This window comes from Schistocerca americana, chromosome 7, assembly GCF_021461395.2.
Source record: "Schistocerca americana isolate TAMUIC-IGC-003095 chromosome 7, iqSchAmer2.1, whole genome shotgun sequence".
In the NCBI taxonomy this organism is placed as follows: domain Eukaryota; kingdom Metazoa; phylum Arthropoda; class Insecta; order Orthoptera; family Acrididae; genus Schistocerca; species Schistocerca americana.
In genome coordinates, this window is record NC_060125.1 from 548,159,030 (window position 1) to 548,179,496 (window position 20,467).

A 20,467-nucleotide genomic window follows, 5' to 3' on the forward strand; every position below is an offset into this window, starting at 1 on the left:
GTATAATTTTGGGATGTGATTTATCTCTAAAAGTTATCGGACATCGTTTTGTGAAAAGTGAAATTTTAGATGAAGGCTCTACTCTGAAAGCAAACCAAACGTATTACACTTATTGGTGCCATTAATACACGATCATTCACTAACGGATATCCCCACACAAAGTAAGCCACATTTTACTATCAAATTCATGAACAAAAGCTGTGGAAAACAGGTATGATTAGTCGTAATAACAAACACAATGAAATTAAATAGTTATTATTATGTAAAATGAGCACAAATAACAAAATCTCTACATAACATAGACCAAGCAATATGTTTTAAGACTGTACCAGACAATGGCTGAAAAGGAAGAGAGAGAACAAAAAAGTTGAGTCCTTGTTCACTTAAATTGCATAGATAAGCCAATTACAGGGATATTAATTTCATTGTAATTGCAGTGTCTATTGTCAGCAATAAAATAGTCTCAGGGCTACTGTGAAAAAACAGTCACGAAATCTACTAACACTTGGGGAAACATTACACATTTTATGTCACACAAAACAGAAAGTTAGTAGCTAATAGGCAATAAAGAGTGCAAATTTTCTGAAGAGTTCTTGTTCTCCCGGTTACAAATAATCCCATCTAGTATTAAATGCGAGTATTTTTAAGAGGGGGCAGGATGTCAAACCGGCCAACTGGGAGCAGGAGAGGCACCACAGGACATTTTAATTTCCACTGTCCAGAATATAGCTTGATGGCATCCATTACAAAATATACACATTTCAATTCCACAGAGCGAAATACAGTGACGTGCATAGAAGAATGCTGTGTGGAGAGGCGTGGCACTGCACTTTGGCACACTTAAGACCAAATAACATGTCTTACATTTCCTCAAACAGATATGTTTTATGTGCCAGACTCTTCAGAAAGTTGTGCTCTACAAAATGAACATATTTTGGAAAATTTGGTTTTTTGGAAATTTTTGACGTCCTATCTCAAACACTTGAGGGAGAGGTTGGGGGCACGTCACTTTCTAGTATTGCCCCATTTCAGAAATATCGTAGATCCGGAACTGATACACAGAGCAGTCTGAGTTGTAGTGGGGAGGTGGGTAGTATCCACATGACCCGTGTTTACGTTGAGTGATTTCGCTGTTTCTTCTTTTTTTTCCTGCTCTCACGTCAAATGAAAACAAAACGTATATCTGTGGCTGGGAGCTATCAAGTGAATTAAAATATATTCACTTAATTACGGAAGGCTAATATATGTTATTAGTATCAGGTTTTATTTTATTTCCACCTTTCTGACAGTCCAGTATTAATTGCCTTGCAGAACATTGAAGTTATTTTTGTCGATTTGCTAAAGAATTTTGGATTTTGTGAATCATTTCCACTAAGGCAGTCAATGTATCAGAAATGAAGTATTTAATTCCATACTAGCGGCTTGTTTCAACTGTTTGCTGCAGTTCAAGTGCACGTTTTCATCTTCTAGCACATATGGCATTATGCCGTAATAAAGAACCAAATGTGAGATAATACAGTACTGGTACTCCAAGAAAATGTACATCCCGAAAGCCACACTGAGAAGCTTAATGGGTCTTGGAGTATGCCCTGATGTGTTTTATGACATAGTGTAAGATCTTTTAATGTTTTGCATGTACGAACATATGGGCGACCTACGTCATCACAGCTGTGCAAGTGTGGTGACGCCTGTTATCTGATGCTCTCTGGCAACTGCTGAAATGAACCTATTTCTAACAGGTCGCGGAAAAATATTGCGAATGGTGGTTTGACAAGCGATACTTTCAAACTAAATTTCCTTTTACGGAAGTTGAACTATGTGCGAGAATGTACGATGAATTTCTTAAATCATAGAACATTTGACTCTCATTTAAAAATCAACTCTTTGATGATGAGCCATTTAGAAGAATTTTGAGCCTAGAAATTCAGACATTTATGTTGTTGTTTAAAGTGTTACTGGCACATTTGTGTGCTATATGTTAAAGTGTAACACCTGGAAAGAAGATCAACATTATATGTGAAAGGTTAGCTTCTCTTGCAGCTTATTAACCTTATAGACCAGCATTATATGTGAAAGCTTTGCTTTTCTTGTAGCTGCACTGTGTATATTAATTTAAACCATTAACTTTTCCTGTTTGTGTCTTCGCGCTACTTAACAGTGATGTTGCAGTTGGCTGATTGCATCACGTTTCCTATGCTTTGAATATCCGCTGTCATCGGCTGGCGAGATCACATGACATGAGCTATGACTGGCTTACAAAAGTGCATCACAATCTCGATTTCAATGCTTCGGAAAGTAGCATGCAGTGTTTAGTGGAATTCGAATTTATACTTTTGTAGTACGAAAATATGCAACGTACATGTTGCTGCGTATCAGTGAGCTTTCCAAAATGTGTTTTTTTTTTCCCCCTGAGTTTCGTTTCCTAAGTGCCGGGAAATTCTACGCCCCTGTATAAAACCATAACCATTCAAAGGATTGATAAGTTTTACCATTCCATGGGAAAATATACTGTCACTTAACATGGAAAAAGTGTGTTTTCACCTGGGAGAAAGTGAATTTTTAACTGGGAAATCTGGGAAAAATCCGGGAATTTTTTTTCCTTGTCCGCATATACACCCTATTCCATCATGGACTCTGCATTAATTGTCACACTGAAGTCACCGCAGAGGCAAAGCTTACCATTGTCTTCTTAATGATGACCAGTGGTGTAGCCCATTCACTGGAAGATTCAGTCTGAATGACATAGAGTGATGTCAGATGGTCTAGTGCAGCTTTGACAGAGTCGTGCAATGCGACAGGCACCTCTCGCACCTGGAGGGGGGGGAAGGGGGGGGGGGGGGAATCTAGCACGGGTGGATCTTCTCATGGTAATGTGAACCAGAAAACTAGTAGCACAACTGTGCCCAGAGGAAAAGAGAGGCAAAAACTGAGAGCAGAGGGACTCCAACTTCACCGGCAATGGAGAAACCGAAAGTATTAATCACATCTAACTTGAACAGGTCTGCAGTATGAGAATGATCTACAACAAGGAAGGTGAGATGGTGAACAACATATTTGTAACAGACAGGGGCAGAGAACTGACCTAGGATCGGAATCTGCTGTTTATTGTAGTTAACCAACTTCCATGAAACCCTTGTGATGGGAGGGAAGCCCAAATTCATGTACATTATGTGCGTTTACTAAAGTCTCTGCAGCTCCTATGCCCATTTTCATTTTTATTGGTTTATTAAACACACACAAATCAATAAACAATTTCTTTGGGAAGATAGTCATTGTACAGATGCAGCTTACGTCCATCGGTACTACAGTGTCCACCAATTTTGAAGAAGAGTTACACACTGATGCAGTGTGGGCTCTCTTTCAGTGCATGTTGCAAATAGCTCAACACTTAGGGCATGCAGCACACTCGTGTTTGCTGAAGCAGTATGGGCAAGATGGAAGGGGGGCCACATGGCTGCTGTTGTAATGTGGCCTGTTGCAGCTGTGTCCGTAACCAATGCTGCCCTATGTGATGGTGAGTCAAAGGTTGTACTGCTACAATTGCTTCCCCTGTTATCCTAAATGCTTGCAGTGTGCCTAACAGTAGTTGACTGAGCAACTTCAGATACCTCCACCCATGCAGCAGTCTGTTCGCTTGTGACCCGTTATGCTTCAAAGGACTGTGCCATATTGAGCACTTTTGTTAAAGTCACATTCTCACGTTGAAGTGCTTTTTTGCAGACTTTCCTATCCAGGGCCAGACGAATAACAGTAGTGTAATTCTGCAGCACAGGCTTTGTAAGATTGGTTTGGTCATTTCTGGCAGTGGTAAAATTCTACATGTGTCGCAGTGAAATGTCTTCTACCCCAGTAATAGGTTCAGAGAAGCTTGCACATTCCATCAAATGATAAGCTGGCCGGTTCCTACTAAGGCGCAAGTTAGCACAACAATTGATAAATGTGCAGTAAAAGCCAGGAAAAGAAAGAAAGCGAGCCCTACACAGGTTTGCATGGTTCACGTGAAAAACCTGGAAATGTTGGTGTAATCATGTCTCATAGGAGTCCCAATCTTCAGCCGATTTCACCATGTGCTGGAAAGGGTGACAGTTGCAGTGATGGGAGAGCAACCTGCTGCGAACATGCAGATGTAACTTGATTGAGAGCGGTGGTGAGAGCCTGCTGTTGTTCCAAGAAAACTCACTGCTAGGCAGTGATACGTTGAAGTATTTCTTCCATCAAGATGTTTATCGGGTGACCTAGCACTGACACTAATATGCGGAGAAAATGGAACCCTCACTTATCAAGTTTGCTGTAGCAAGAACAAACACGATTTATGGAACATTGCACTTTATATAGCGACACACATGATACAATGAAGTACAGGTCGTGCGTTGCATATAGCACATTGACTGGACAACAGTAATACAGGTTACAGGATAGGCCGAGCACTCATTTGTGATCGCTTAAATAATTCTCTGTTTCTTTGGTGGCTCACCAAAGCGTGCTAGGTAGCCCAACCCAGGAGGCCTCTATAAGTGAGCCTTTGAACTGTGTGGATGCGAGATCTCTGATATTGCATGTCATGAGTGAATCTACAACAGACATTGTTTACCAGATGACAATCAAGACTTTCTTGTTCGAAACACTAAGTTTTTGGAGATTTTACTGTCTAGCACATCCTATAATTTGTAAGACAGTAAACAATAATTTTAAAAACATATACCCGTTGAGTTAAGAAATGGAAAAATCAGCAATGGAATAACAGTATGAATCAGGATAGATTGCAACTATCTTCATAGAGTCCATTGAACAGCAGACAGGGTGTTTAAAAATAGGTGTACATATTCATACACATGCATGAACTGTAGCCTGTCGGAAACTGAAAAATGTGTTATGACAGCGGCAATATGTGTGCGAGTTGTGATGCAGGGGCGATCTCACAGTGATATAGGATTTGTCGTCATAATACAATGAAAATAAATAGCTCAGATTTACATTCACATGAGAATGTTTTTGCATGGACTGGACAGGTGGTCGAGCATGCCATAGCTGAAGGAACCATTCCTGGCGTTTGTTCAAAATGATTTGCGAAAAATCACAGAAACCCTAAATCAGCATGGCTGGACAAGGCAAACTCCAGTCTCACGAATATCAGGTCAGTGTCTTAACAACAGCACTACCTCATTTTGTTATTCCCTATCATGCAATATTATTTTGATTATATGCCGTTAACACAAGATAACTGACAACATGAAAATAGTTTTGCACTTTTTCGTCATATCTCTCTGTACTATCACTGCACACATTAGAGACACCCACAAGGGTCTCCCAGACCACGAACATACTGCTGTGCCCCTTGCATTACCTTCAGTCTCCTTTCTGCCTCCAGCCCCATACACTTACTACTATGCCCCACGCACGTCTCCATGTCCTTCCATCAGCCCATCTGTAAAACTGAATGAGAATCCTTTCATGATGAGGAAAATGTTGAGATCAGGAGAATCACAATACATTAGCATCATGCACCACAAAATATTTTGATAATGTATTGTAAAGTTATAGTGTGTTGTAGCTATACCTTTCGTTATTTAATCCCCACTATGAGTTTTCTGAGCAATCATTAATTGTGTAGTCTGCATTTCATATGAGGTATGTTTCAATTGCCTTTTTAAATAGATGTACTTTAGTAATCTTTTTCACCTCCTTGGGAAATTTTTTATGCAGTTTCACAGTTTTATTTCCTGATAGGAAATGATGTTTCAAAGATTTGTTTGTTTTTCCTTGGTAAATGTAAACTGGCTGTTGTTCCATGATAATGTATACAACTATTACTGAAAGACATAGTAATGTTTTCACTGATGTGCACAACAGATTTGTAGAGCTACTTGGTGCAGTAGGAATACAATGTTTTACATAGTTCTTAGTAATGAGCCTGACTTATAGTTATTGTGACTTCTCTTTTCTGTAGTTTGAGAATTCTGTCCATGTTTCGTGCCTTGAATTCCCAACAAAGAAACCTCTATCTAAGAATTGAGTATGTGTAGATGTACACCGGTATCTACGTACATACACTACAAGCCACCATATGGTGTGTGGTGGAGGGTACATTGCACCACTACTAGTTGTTTCCTTTCCTGTTCCACTTGCAAATAGTGAGGGAAAAACAACTGGCTATATGCCACCACATGAACCCTTATTTCACTTATTTTGTCTTCGTGGTACTTATGCAATATGTACGTTGGCGATCATTCTGCAGTCAGCTTCAAATGCCAGTTCTCTAAATATTCTCAATAACATTCCATGAGAAGAACATCGCCTTCCCTCCAAGGATTCCCAATTTGATTCCCAAAGCATCCTGTAATACTTGAATGTTGATCAAACCTACTGGTAAAAAATCTAGCAGCCTGCCTCTGAATTGCTTCAATGTCTTCCTTTAATCTGACCTGGTGGGCATTCCTAATACTCAAGCAGTAGTCAAGATGGGCCACACTTGGGTCCTGTATATGGTCTCCTTTAAAAACACTTTCGTAAAGTTCTCTCAATAAATTGAAGTCAACCACTCACCTTCCCTACTACACTCTGTAAATGCTCATCCCATTCTGTATCACTTTGCAATGGTGTGTGTAGATATTAATTGATGTGTCTGTGCCAAGCAGCGCACTACTAAATCTATATTCAAACATTATGGGATTGGTTTTTGTACTCATCTGAATTCACTTATGTTTTTCTACATTTAGAGCTACCTGCCATTCATCATACCAACTAGCAATGTGGTCCAGATCATCTTATATCCTCCTCCTAGTCACTTAACAATGGCATCTCCCTGTGCACCACATCACCATCAGCAAACAGCTGCAGATCGCAGCTTACTCTGTCCGTCAGACCATTTGCATATACAGAGAATAACAGTGGTTCTATTGTACTTCCCCAGGGCACTCCTGACAATACCTTTGTCTCTGAGGAACACATGCTGTCTAGGGCAGTGTCCTGGGTTCTGTTACTTATGAAGCCTTCGTTCCACTCACATATCTGGGAACCCATCACATAGGCTCATACCTTCATTACGTCTGCAGTGGGGCACCATGTCAAACACTTTTCTGAAATCTAGGAATATGGAATCTGCCTGTTGTCCTTCATCCATAGTTTCCAGGATATAATGTGAGAAAAGTGTAAACTGAGTTTTGCATGAATGATGTTTTCTGAAATAATGTTGGTTTGTAGACAGAGGTTTTTCTGTCTCAAGGAAAGTTATTTTATTTAAAATGAGGATGTCACCATAAGATATTTTCTGTTATTGACTGATGAAATGAAATGACATGAAAGTATTGTGTGGCATGATAGAACCCTAAGAGCATAACTTGTTGATGACATTCTTTTTGCCAATAGCTTTGCACGACCCATTGGTGGTGAGTGTGTCATGAGCATTACAGTGCAGCATGCTTCCTATCTCTTATTAATTACATAAAAAGAGAAAATGTTCCTTTGGAATTTTTCTCATCAAAGGCCTTTTGTGTGCTTTAAATCATAATTCTTCCGATTGACACTTTCAGTGCTGAAAAAATTTAATCATTCATGTTCTGTATCTAAGGCTGCCGGTTTACATAAATTTGTCTGTTGCTCTGTCTCTCTTTCCCAGCAGTTGTATTTTAATGTTCTCACTATACTTGGAAAAATGGAAAACATTATGTACTGGATTTTAGATGCTGATGTACATACAGTAAATATATGGAAACAGTTCTTACATGCCGAGTCCTACACTCATTTTGTGTAGTGGTTAGCAAGATCCTCTTGTCATGTAAACAGTTGAAATATAAAACCAAAACTAAAAGGTAGTGTGATCCAGCATCTTTTCGCTTCACCTGGTTTTGTGAAACTGATGCAAGATAAGTGTTTGAAAAGAAGAGAGGTGAAGAGAATGTCAGAAGATGATACCTCTCAGGTAATTTAGTTTCATTTGTGTCACTAGATAATGATGTCCCCTTATTTCACTATTGTGGACAGTAGACAATGACTGTTGTAAATAATTTTAATCAAATGCGCATAAAGTTTTGCTGTGGGAATCAGTTTCTATAAAATTCTTCTGGGTTGTCACATTCTAAAATGTACCAATGTTTTGGTCACTATTACAAGTGTCCATTAGGGCACATTTTTCATCATTATGTCATCTATGACTCAGAAAATTTGTTGTGGAAATGTATATAAAACCTTTAGTTTCAAATAATGAAGGAACTTTTGAGTAGAAAGCGTAACATACAGAGATCAGTAAAATGTTTAACTTTGATTCTTTTTTCCTTGTGAAGTCTTACTATATATGAAACAAAGACAAATAGTGTGAACAAACCTGGATTATGGAATTGTGTGATTTTAAGCTCCTAAATGTCCTACTATACTGCAGTGATAATCGGAGCATTTTGTGTTATGGTACAGAAGAGAAAAAGTGGAAGGAAGAGAATCATTTTAGCTCACATTTTATCTCATGGTTTTTATGTTTTATCTCCTTTTGGCTGTCACATGATAACAAGATAATGGTAACATATTTTGAATCTCTGTTTCATGGCATTACTTTTTAAATCTCTCCGTCACTTTTTGCATGCTTGTACGGTATAGTGAAGACATGAAATTAAACTATTGACTTTTACATGTAAAGCATCTGTTATTATCTTGCAGTTACAGACTGACATTTGAAATATTATCTTTGTCTCATCTATGTTTTTCTACTTTGTGACTAACAACGTGACCTGCTGATTTTTCAGAAACACATGTAAAACCAGGAATTCTGGAGCATAAGGATCATATTGTTCATCAACTAAATAATGCAAGTAAAAGTTTCACCACATACAAAGCTCGATTAGCAGCTGTTAGAGAAGAAAAAGTTAAACTGAAGGAAAACTTTGGTGGTAAGCATAGTTTATGTTGGAACTATATTTCATTTATTTGACTCCCAATATGCAGACCTACTTCTATGATGTCCATTAGAGCAATCTTTTTTTATACCTGTCAGTTCGTTTTTGTTATTTTGTAAATAAGTGAAATTTGACTTTGTCAAACTGGTGCACATGATCTTTTCATAGTTACTTTGTAATCTCCCCCTTCCTTCTTTTTTCCATGTATTTTCCACGTTAAACAATGCCCAGTCCAAGTAATTAATAAGCAAAGTCTATTATGAAAGCAATGTAATCCAGAAAAAATAAACTTGAATTGGCCTTCCAACTAACAAAAAATACATATAACAAAAAATTCCTTTCATGGGGGTCCAAAATTACACATTACAAAACAATAATTAAGCCAGAAGCACTGTATGCAGCAGAAACACTAAACATGAATTTCAATGGCCAAATGGAGAAACTTGAGCTAAAGGAAAGAAAAATTTTAAGAAAAATCATAGGAGGAAAATTTCAGAACAATAAGATTATATACATCAAAATGAAACACTCTACAAGAAAATCGATAAACTTTCAGATACTGTGCGAAAAAGGAGGATAAAGTTTTATGGCCATCTTCTCAGGATGAATTCCAACAGATTAACTAAACAAATCTTTGACTTTTTCTGTAACTGCAAAACAAAACCCAACTGGTTTAAAGAAACTGAGAAAGACCTAGTAGAATTCAAGATTTCAGATAATTCACTTATTGATCGAACAGCTAAATTAATTACTAAAGATGAAAACAAAAGGTTCCAAGACAAATCTACACAAAAGTCCAAACCCTGCATCTTGGGAGAAGAGGAAAAGATCAGAAATCATGAAGAAATACTGGGCCCTAAGAAAAGAACAACGTGCAAAGAAATGATTGCTCCAGTGTACCCCAAAGAGGGTGAAACGAAAGAAGAGAAACTTTCAAGTTTACTTAGCTTGTCATGTTGAGATGACTCCAGTTGTTCTTGTCTTAGGCGTCTGATTCTTGAAGCTGAAAATCTAACATCAGGTCCTCTCAGTTGGTTTGAACTAAATAAATAGGAAGATTGTTGTCGCAGAATTTTTTATGCAAATATATTTTCCACTGATTTTTCTCAAATTTTAGTACATCATACAGTATTTAGATTTTTCACTTTAACAAAGCCAAAATTGCAGTGTTTGCATCTATTATACAAAAATACGTCCGATCACATCAGAGGCAAGCTTACGACTCCCACACTCTGCGGAAATAACAATATTCAAAAGGGTTTATAATTTTTCTTAACAAATTAATTCCTACCAGTTTTCGTTTCATTATTAATTTCTATTATTATTTCATAAATGGATCCAGAAATAAACAGAGTAAACAGTTCAGGATTGTGTAATTCATAATAGAAATTTTAAGTGTGCAAATAATTTGTACTTCCAAATGCTTAAAAAAAAAAGAAAAAAAAAATTGACTGTATATTCAGAACTAGTACTTATTGATTATAACATAAAAACTAAAATATTTTACAACATAGTTTAGCTTAAATATAACATATTATGTATAAAATTATATAACTGTTTTCAGAAAAGCAACTGAGATAATGTTGACCTGTCCAGAATTTGAAAAATAATGCTGGTATCAACAACTACTTTAGATTAGATTAGATTTACTTTCATTCCAATTGATCCGTAGTGAGGAGGTCCTCCAGGATGTGGAACATGTCAGAAAAACAACAATACATGACAAATATTTAAACTAAAACAAATAAGCTAATGTACCATTCCACAGGTCCCAAGTGGAATGATCGTCATTTTTTAATGAACACTAAGAGTCATTTTACAAATACTATTGCACTGAATTTAAAATAAAAAAGTTTTATATTTATTTATAAGGTAAGAAACATGTAATACAACTACTGTAATACTTATTTACAATGAACACATTACTGCACTGAAATGGTGCAGAAGTTAGATTATACTTACACACACACACACACACACACACACACACACACACACACACACACACACACACACAAATTTTCAGTGAACACATTACTGCACTGAAATTGTGCAGAAGTTATGTTGTACTTATATACAAATCAGTTGGTTTTCCTCAGAAATTCATCAATGGAGTAGAAGGAGTTGGCCACCAATAAATCCTTTAGGCTTCTCTTAAACTGAATTTCATTGGTTGTTAAGCTTTTTATGGCTGCTGGCAAGTTATTGAAAATGTGTGTTCCTGAATAATGCACACCTTTTTGTACAAGACTAAGTGACTTTAAATCCTTGTGAAGATTATTCTTATTTCTAGTATTGATTCCATGAATTGAGCTGTTGGTTTGAAAAAGTGATATATTTTTAATGACAAATTTCATTAAGGAATAAATATATTGGGAAGCTGTAGTTAGTATCCCTAGTTCCCTAAACAGGCTTCTGCAGGATGTTCTTGAGTTCACACCACATATAATTCTTACTGCACGTTTTTGTGCCCGGAAAACTTTAGCTTGGCTTGATGAATTACCCCAGAAAATAATCCCATATGACATTATGGAATGAAAGTAAGCATAGTATGCCAGCTTTTTCATTTTTATATCCCCTATGTCTGACAAAATTCGCATTGCAAACAGAGATTTGTTAAGACGCTTCAGCAGTTCTGTGGTGTGCTCCTCCCAGTTGAATTTATTATCAAGCTGTAATCCCAAGAATTTAACACCGTCCACTTCTTCTATCTTCTTGTCATCATATGTTAGACATATACTCTTGGGACACCCCTTACAAGTTCTGAACTGCATGTAGTGTGTTTTTTCAAAGTTTAGTGACAAAGAATTGGCTAGGAACCAGTGATTAATGTCTACAAATATTTTATTGGCTGATCTTTCTAAGACTACACTTGATTTGCTATTTATTGCAATGTTTGTATCATCAGCAAACAAAACAAACTTGGCATCTGGTAATGTTACTGATGAAAGGTCATTGATATACACTGTTGAGGAAAAGTATTGCTAGAGGAGTGTGTCCTGTTACAACTTTTATTCGCAAATGTCTTGAGTGTATTTGGTAGATATACTGCAGTTATCCAGATTTGACTTCAATGAATCATCATCAAAAATAAAAACATGGAAAAGGCAAAAACCCAGAATTACTGTTAAACATAAGCACTTGGAAAAATATTAAAAAGTGCAAGCTGTGTGACCCCCCACCTCCTTCATCTCACTTACATGATAACAATACCTGTCCTTTCTAATGATGACTTTGTGACTAATTAATAACATTTAATTACTGGTGGGTGAAGTTTGGGAAGTACAACAGAATGAGATGCAACTATTGATGCAGCAACAGTTATGAAATAAGAATAATGAAATCATGCCACGAGCTTCTAGCACCTTGCATTTTGAAATGATTCGTTCTGGGATGACATTTCGAACACATACACTAATGTTCAACATTGTTTGCACACGTGGAAGAACATCTTACAGTTGTGATGCTGTGGATCCAAAACGAACATCATCATATGTGATTGTGGTAACCGGAAAGGGGCTTAGCCACAAATTGTTGCAGCTAACAGATGCTATATTTGTTTGTCTAATGAAAGAGGCACAGCAACGTAACCCCAAATCCCCGGGTCTCTTAAATTTTTGATCCTAGGTTCCTCATGTGTATGTAAAATCCAAGGGAAGAAATTCAAAACAGAGCCCTAAATGAAACATTCAAGATGTCAAAGAAAGATTTCAAATAGTAAGAAAGATCAGTCAATGACTTACATGGTGGCATGCTTATAACTAATGTACATATTGTTTACTTAACATTACTGCAGGAAAAAAGGAGGAATCATCTAACTTTGAAGCTGTGGCCGTAGTTAAATAATGCAGATGATAAGCACTTGTAAAGATAATGATTAGTAAACAAAGGCCACTTCGATGTAAATATAGTCAATTATTCCTAAGTAAGCACTCAATCTTTCATGCAATTAGGTAAGATCATAGTAATGTCGGATCTTTAAAGACCTTGAAAGTTTTATTAGGTTGACTGGCTTATGACTCATTATCAGTTGGGGTAGTCATTTGGCATTACATTTGAATTCCAAACATTTACATAGAAAAAAAAATTCCAAAAAAGATGAGTGTGTGAAAAACACAGATCAAAAGACATAGAAAACACCATGGAGCCATATACAAATACTAGTAGAACAAGATAAATGGCGATGTAATCAAACGATATCATTATATTATTACATTGTAAAGTATTTAGATAAAATTGTCACACCAGAAAAAGAACATAAAAGTTTGTGTCTTGAAGTTTACAATAAGGTTTAAAACATGGTTCAAAGTCACCTTAAACAACGATAAGTTCCCTTGTTAGATTGATGCACTTTCATAATGCAGTATATAATTCACTATTTCACTATGCTGTGCTTTTAAACACTTCACACACTTCACTGTAGATAGTCATAGCTTGAGGGTATCATAGGAAAGAGGACACAGCTTAGTAGGGGCCGGGGATGCTTTGTGAAGAGCACAGTGCATCATGGAATGCTCTCGATCTCTGTCCAAGTGGTGGGCGTAGTATGTTGCTTGGCTGGTAAGCATTCTGATAGGCAAGCCACAAGGGAGAAAGGGGGTGGACCTTGTAGCAGCTGCTTGCAGGACATATTTACCTGGTAGTGTCAACAGTTATGGTGGATGGCAGCAGCTGTTAGGTTGGTAGCCCTCCCAACAAACAACACAGCTGCCATAGCACATGCACATACACCTGCAATGAATGGATGAGGCTCAATAGGCGACAGCCTGAGCACCACTACTGAAATGGACATATTTTGACATTATGTATCAAAACAACACAATCACTGCTGTGCATGGGCAGACATTAATGCACCCCATCACAAGGTAGTCATTAATTTTAACACTCAGCGTATACTCTTTGCGTAAAAGCAGTATAAGGCAAACAGTTTCTATATTGAACTCATTGGAGCTACCCAAAAACATTCTGTTTAAATGGAGATAAACATATAATGCACTACAGTCGTATAGAAAGTTCTTGAACATACTAAATTAATTTCTAACAAATATTTGACATCATTAAATATCTATAATAGCTCTAGTAAATCTTTGGGTTGATCCCTTTGCAGAAGAATTGCCCTGTGTGATTGCCATGGTATTCAATAAATCCTGGTAGTACCATCCGGCTTCATTACTTCATGTATGTGACCACAGATTCACCACCTGATCACTAGATGATTGCCATATCTTGCATTCTTTTAATATAGCTGGCCGCAGTGGCTGAGCAGTTCTAGGCGCTTCAGTCTGGAACCACGCAACTGCTACGGTCACAGGATCGAATCCTGCCTCGGGCATGGATGTGTGTGATGTCCTTAGGTTAGTTAGGTTTAAGTAGTTCTAAGTTCTAGGGGACTGATGACCCCAGATGTTAAGTCCTATAGTGCTCAGAGCCATTTGAACCATGTTTTAATCTATTTGTCAACCTCAGGTTTCTTGGCTGATAGAATAAAGTAAGATTTCATATGAAATTGTTTTTGATGTTTCACTTTTAATTTGCAAACACCACCTCTCATTATTCTGGACTAAGATGAAAATATACCTTGGTGGAACTGCAGTACCTCTCTCAACTCTTACCTTTGATGCTCTGAAAGTTCTGTTAATTTATATAGTTTCACTTGAATATTTGCAGCAGCGACATTTACATTATCCCATGAATTCATGCCCTTATCTTTCCCTTGAAATCATGACATCTCAACTCCTGCTCCTTTTTTTCACACTAACAAAATGAAAGTTCACACCTACAGTGCACTCACCATATTCATCTACAATTCCTTTAAAGCATATCTCCATGTCTTCTTCCTTATTCTTCATGTAAGCATGTCATCTAATCAGTACCTCAGATGATTCCAGTGTTTAAAAATGGAACAAGAAATACTGGCTGCTCAGAATCTCCCAAAATTAGATATTTTAACACATATTTACTATTAAAACAGTCTTGATCACGATTTATTTATCAAGGTGACCGATATCGACCACTACTGTGGTAATCTTCAGACTGTTGGTAGGAACCTCTTTCTGTTGGAGAATCACTAGTAGGTTCCTACTCAATGGTCTGAAGATGACCACAGTAGTGGTCGAAACTGGTCTTATTGATAAATAAATCGTGATCAGGACTGTTTTAATAGTAAATATTTGTAACACATTGATCACTGCCTCTCCCATAATGTATTCAAAAGTAATTATTTTAACAGAGCTCGATTTCTGATTGGCTTTCTTCGATTCCTAACTGTGGTTATGATTCTGAGTTCATTTACTGGAAAAATCAACATAGTTCCTTGATCAATGAATTCTTGAAATAAGTTCTCTACAATTATGCTCGCCTTCGAGCCGGACCCAATAAGATGTCAACATCAGCTCCAAATAGTCAGCTGTACAAATGGTTTGACAGTGCCCTCAGTACAGTGCTCGCCTTCCCTTAATAAGTCTTCCTTAATGTTACATCCATTGTCTACTTGTATAGTTCATAGTGTAATAGGTGACCTCTTGTTCGTACATTCAGTCTGAGTGGGTTGCGTCTGGAACTAGATGCAGTTTTTCTGTGAATCCCGATGAGGAACACTGTTATCATTCCTTTCCTGTTGTGGCAATCCATCATAACTCTGTTCCTCGTTGTTCCTTGAAATTCATGATATCCTTACTGTTATCATACGTTCACTTCCAGTCATGATAAGTCTGTGATCCTTTACAGTGATTCCACTGATTTCGTGCTGTGAAATTCCATCACTACATTACTCATTCCAGGATGTGTCATTGCCTCGGTTTTTCACATCAGATATATATGTATCTTGTTAGAACTAATTTCTCACGTATGTGCAGCAGTAATCGATGACTAAGTATCTCTTTAAGTAATGTGTTGTTAACAGGGTCCTCTAGATGTACGTTATGATCTCAACACTTCTCTAAAAACACACGAATGGTACCATCACTCTAGCTAGCCATACAGTGACAGTTTCAGTAGTTTTGGCTTGATTGCCCATTGTTGTTTGAGAGACCAAAATTTATTCCGGAAAACCACCTGAAATGGACTGAAACTATTGCAACTGCAACTATCAGCGACTTACAACCACCATGTATGTCCACTGTCTTTCAGACTATTCACATAAACATCTATTTTTATGTTTCTCAGAATGCAGTTTTGAAAAGCATGCTTAAACTGGCATGCGGAAGCAATGGGACGTAATCTTGACTCTGTTGGAATTTGTGAAATTTGCATGTACCAATGCTGGTATCAATAATCGTGCTTGACACTGCATTCAGCATAACACCACATTTTTCTTTGTCTCAATTATTAATTTGCTTCTTCTACCACATGTTCATATAAAGTGGGTTGCCTTATGTGTTCTACATGATTTGCCTGGTTCGTGCACTGTTCATGCTTGCCAACTACCATCTTAAAGAGTGTCTTCTTGTGCTGTGAACAATTCTTCTTTACTGTCATGATCTCATCATTAACTTTATTTTTCACAAGACCAAATGTGAATTTGTTAGATTCACAATCTGCATCATACTTAAGTTTTAATTTGTCAACCTCTGCTCTGACCTTTGATTATTCATCCCTAATTTTGTTGCGTCAGTCATTGTGCTTTGAACAATTGATGAGTTCCTTTCACAGCTCTTTTAATGCTTCTTGAAGTTTGTGCGCATTTATTTTGACTTGATCCTCCACCCGGTCACTAAAATTGGTAGTTTGCTGTTTACGATCATCATTTTGCCGCCTGAGAACATTATGCATTTTCGTAATGTATGCAAACAACTGATTTAGTCTCTCCGTTACTGGTCCATGGTTAACTGTTTGTGTAATATCCATAGTTGATCTGGCTACCAGTTCCCCAGGTTCATTATTTCACTTTTCAAGTTCTTGTTACGTAACAAATTTCCCCATTCATTTTTAGAATTAACATTTTGACTTGGATTGTCCCATATATTACATTCCCACTACCACCAGTATCGTCGCTCTTAACATTCATTGTCAAATGTAGCATATGGCCAGTCACTTCTGATAGGCATACCTATTCCCAGTTATAGTTCACAAATTATCACTTCTTTCCAATGCTGTTTTTAACAAAACAAAGCGCCACTGTACTGGAATGGTGTGGGTTCACCATTTGATGTATTTGTGTTGCATCGGTCACATCCAAAGATTGCTATTAAATCGTAGTCCAACACACGCAACACCAATTGTGAGACCCTGCCTTCAACTTTGTCTCACTTAACTGATATCGACACCACCTATTTATCAATGACTTGTTGACTAATTAATAATGTTCATTTACTTGTGGGTGAAGTTCAAAAATACAACAGACTAAGATGCAATGTTGATTTATTAATGCCTTTGTAGATGACAGTTATGAAATCAGAATAATGAAATCGTGCCAAAAGTTTCTAATAACACCTTGTGGTAATATTGTACTTTATTTGTGCTTGCTGCTGAATACATGTTATGACACTTTTATCTTAACAACTCTGAATGATAACCACAATTGCCATGCTGTGCACCAAAAACAAGCAATGCCTTATCTGATTTTTGTAACCAGAGAGGTTTAGCCACACATTGTTACAGCTCACAATCGCTACATATGTTCTTTTACCAAAAGAGCCACAGTAGTGGTAACCTCACAAAGCTCACTGTGGGCACTTAAAATCAGCTGTCATGCCCGCTACAGACATAAATGGAACAGTTATGTCTGTAGAGGCCATGCGTGCATTTTTGGCTTACAAGTGTGAGAACTACTATGCAAAAATTGTTTTTGTTTAGAAAAATATAAAATAATCACCATTTTTCATTTTTTTGAAATATAATCAACCACAGTTTACAGTATTGAAAGAAATACAGAGAAATAGGGACCACGTGGATGATAAATTTAAATGAAAATATTTCATTACAATAATTAGGGACCATATTGCATCATTAAATGTTCACAGAAAATTGAGCTTAGAGTAAGCTACTCGTAACACAAATGACTATTTCCCATCATCCTCATCTGTTTGTTGCTGTTGAATTTCCAGTCAGAGAAATGTCCTTTTCTTGATAAGAACAACATTTACATTGTAATGGAGAGGCCATTGATGGCTTGTTTTGAAAATAATTTATTTCCCAGTACAGTGGCAACAATTTAAATACTAAATTGCTGGTTGTGCATGTCACCATCCATCTACAAATCTACAAGTCAAATAAAAAGTTTAAAAAGTTAAAAGTGAAGCTATACAATTATACTAAAGAAGTGTAATTTTTTTTTTTAATTTGAAATTTATTTGTTCTAACTTATTAGCATACTGCCATACCATTTTATGTAATGTATGTGCTTGTCGTAGAGGCATCACAACTTTGTCATAAAATACTGTAACTGCAGATTTTATTATGCAGTTTTATACATTTTACTGACTAAAGTTCTTATGTGTGGACACTCATCTCATTTACTCACTCAGTCTGATGGCTTCTTTGGAATGTTGCAATCCTGCCTTACTATCATTGTCTGCTTGCAGTTCTTCCGGTCTTGTGTAGCTTCCTTCAATTCAGTGATACCCATCACTCTGCAGTATGAGGTCACTTCATCTTGGCATCTACATTTTGGTCATCCAGTGGGTCTTTAGCCTTCCCTCTTTCTCTCATGCATCTGATGGACCATTCTGACAACATGGTGTGCCTATTGCAAATGTTTCAGTTTGATGATGGTCACTTCTGAGGGTTGATCACTAGCTTGATTAGTCCTTCATTGGCTCTGTGAACATATCTTTGCATAGCTTGGTCAAATGTTGTCCCAAAAATTTTCTGTGCATTTATTTTTGAAGACTGAAAGTTGGTGCTCTTCTCTTATGGTTATGCTCAGTGTACCCTCTCCATACTGCAGTACTGATCTGAATATTATGTCATAGAGTTTCAGCTTGTTTTTCTTGGTAAGGAGTTTATAGAATAGAAATGTTAAAGGAAGAAGTAAACTTTCTTTGGGTTCTGTAATTTGATATTTGACTTGTCTGCAATTGCAGTCATGTATGTTTAAACCAAGGTAATGGAAGCTGAGAGTGTTCTTTGAAGTGTAGTTTTCTGTATGAAGGTCATCACATTGTTGTGTAGTCATGTTTTTCCTTTATATGATCAGGTGGTCAGTCTTTCCTTCATTACTTTTTAAATCCATTTTAGAGTCTGTTTCATTTAGTTTAATTTAGTTCATCGTATTAGATTTTTGGGAAAGCCTTCAACTTTGTCACTCACAATTTAAATAATGAAAACTACACCAGTTACACATTCTTGAAATGTGTTGTGCTTAGCAGCAAAAAATAAGTAACTGGTACAATTTTCATTATTTAAATGATTCATTTAGTTTCTTTAACAGAGTTTCAATTTTGCCACTGTTATTTCCTGTTAAAACTGGCATCTGCAAAGGGCGGTATACATGACTGGTTCTCTGATCTTTTCTTGATTTTTTTCTTACTGCTTTTCCCATCACATGGTTGGAGATAAGTGGGAATAATATATGAACTTGCTTCAATCCACTTTTGCCCACAAAATAGTCTGATACCAACAATACTAGGTCACCCTGTTTACACATTTTGAGTTTCATAGAGATTCCATATAATGCCATGATTTTCCATCTCATTTCTCTGTGCACTGAATTGTAGACCTTCTGAAAGTAAGTGAACAGCTAATGTATGTTCTTGTTGTATTTCCATAATTTTGCATTGATGATGTTGATCCAAAATATGCTGTCCATTGTAGATTGGGTTTCCCAAAATCCTTTCCTGTAGTTTCCTGTTACATTTTCAGTATAGAGTGTGAGTCTTTGCGATATTATATGTGATAGTATTTTGTATAGTGTTACTAGTCGGGAAATTCTGGAAATGCTTCTGTAATTTGTACAGTTTCATTTATCCCTTTGTTATTTATAGGAATGATGATTGACTCCTTCCATTCATCTGGTATGTTTTCACCTCACCAAGTTTTAACAATAAGATGAAACAGTTACGCTGTTTATGACCATCATTTTTTTGTAATTCCACCGGAATTTCATCACCTCCAACTGCTTCATGGTTTTTCATTTTTTTAAAATTGTTTGTTGCATATGTCCATATATTGGGTCATTTACGAGAATTTCAATTGTTGGAGGGCATGTTTTCTCCGGTTTATTTTTAGGATCAGGGCAGTTCAATAAGTCATAAAAATACTCTTTCCTAGCTTACAATACATCATATGATCCACCGATCCTGCAACTGTTGTTATTGTGAAGGGCTGTAGTTCACAGTTGATATCCCTTCTTGATGTTATTCACAGTGCTGTATACTCAGCCGCTACTGTTTTCTTTCTGGTCATCTTCAATACTCTCTCTGGTGTGCTTCAGTTGAAGTGTTTTTTTCTGGTCCTAGAGTCTTGCTTGTATCCTTCCGTATCTCTCCATAGCCCTGTTCTAATTCTTATTTTTTCCTGTATTGTAGCCATGCATTCCTGGCTGTCAGGCTAGCGTCTGCTGCCAGTTTGCATGTATTGTTGAATCATTCCTTCTTTCATTCTACATTTATTGTGTGTTTTTTGGCTGACTTTTGAATTCCTTTCTT

The 20,467-nt window shown here is 36.9% G+C and overlaps 1 protein-coding gene across 2 annotated transcripts in view; it reads left to right on the forward strand.

Annotated features, from left to right (window-relative positions):
• LOC124622262 (elongator complex protein 1) overlaps positions 1 to 20,467 on the forward strand; it is a 159,660-nt gene that overhangs the window by 66,148 nt on the left and 73,045 nt on the right. For both annotated transcript variants that reach the window (XM_047147924.1, XM_047147925.1), the window contains exon 9: positions 8,733 to 8,876. In XM_047147924.1, coding sequence (XP_047003880.1) covers positions 8,733 to 8,876 — 144 coding nt within the window. The remainder of the gene's footprint in view (positions 1 to 8,732; positions 8,877 to 20,467) is intronic.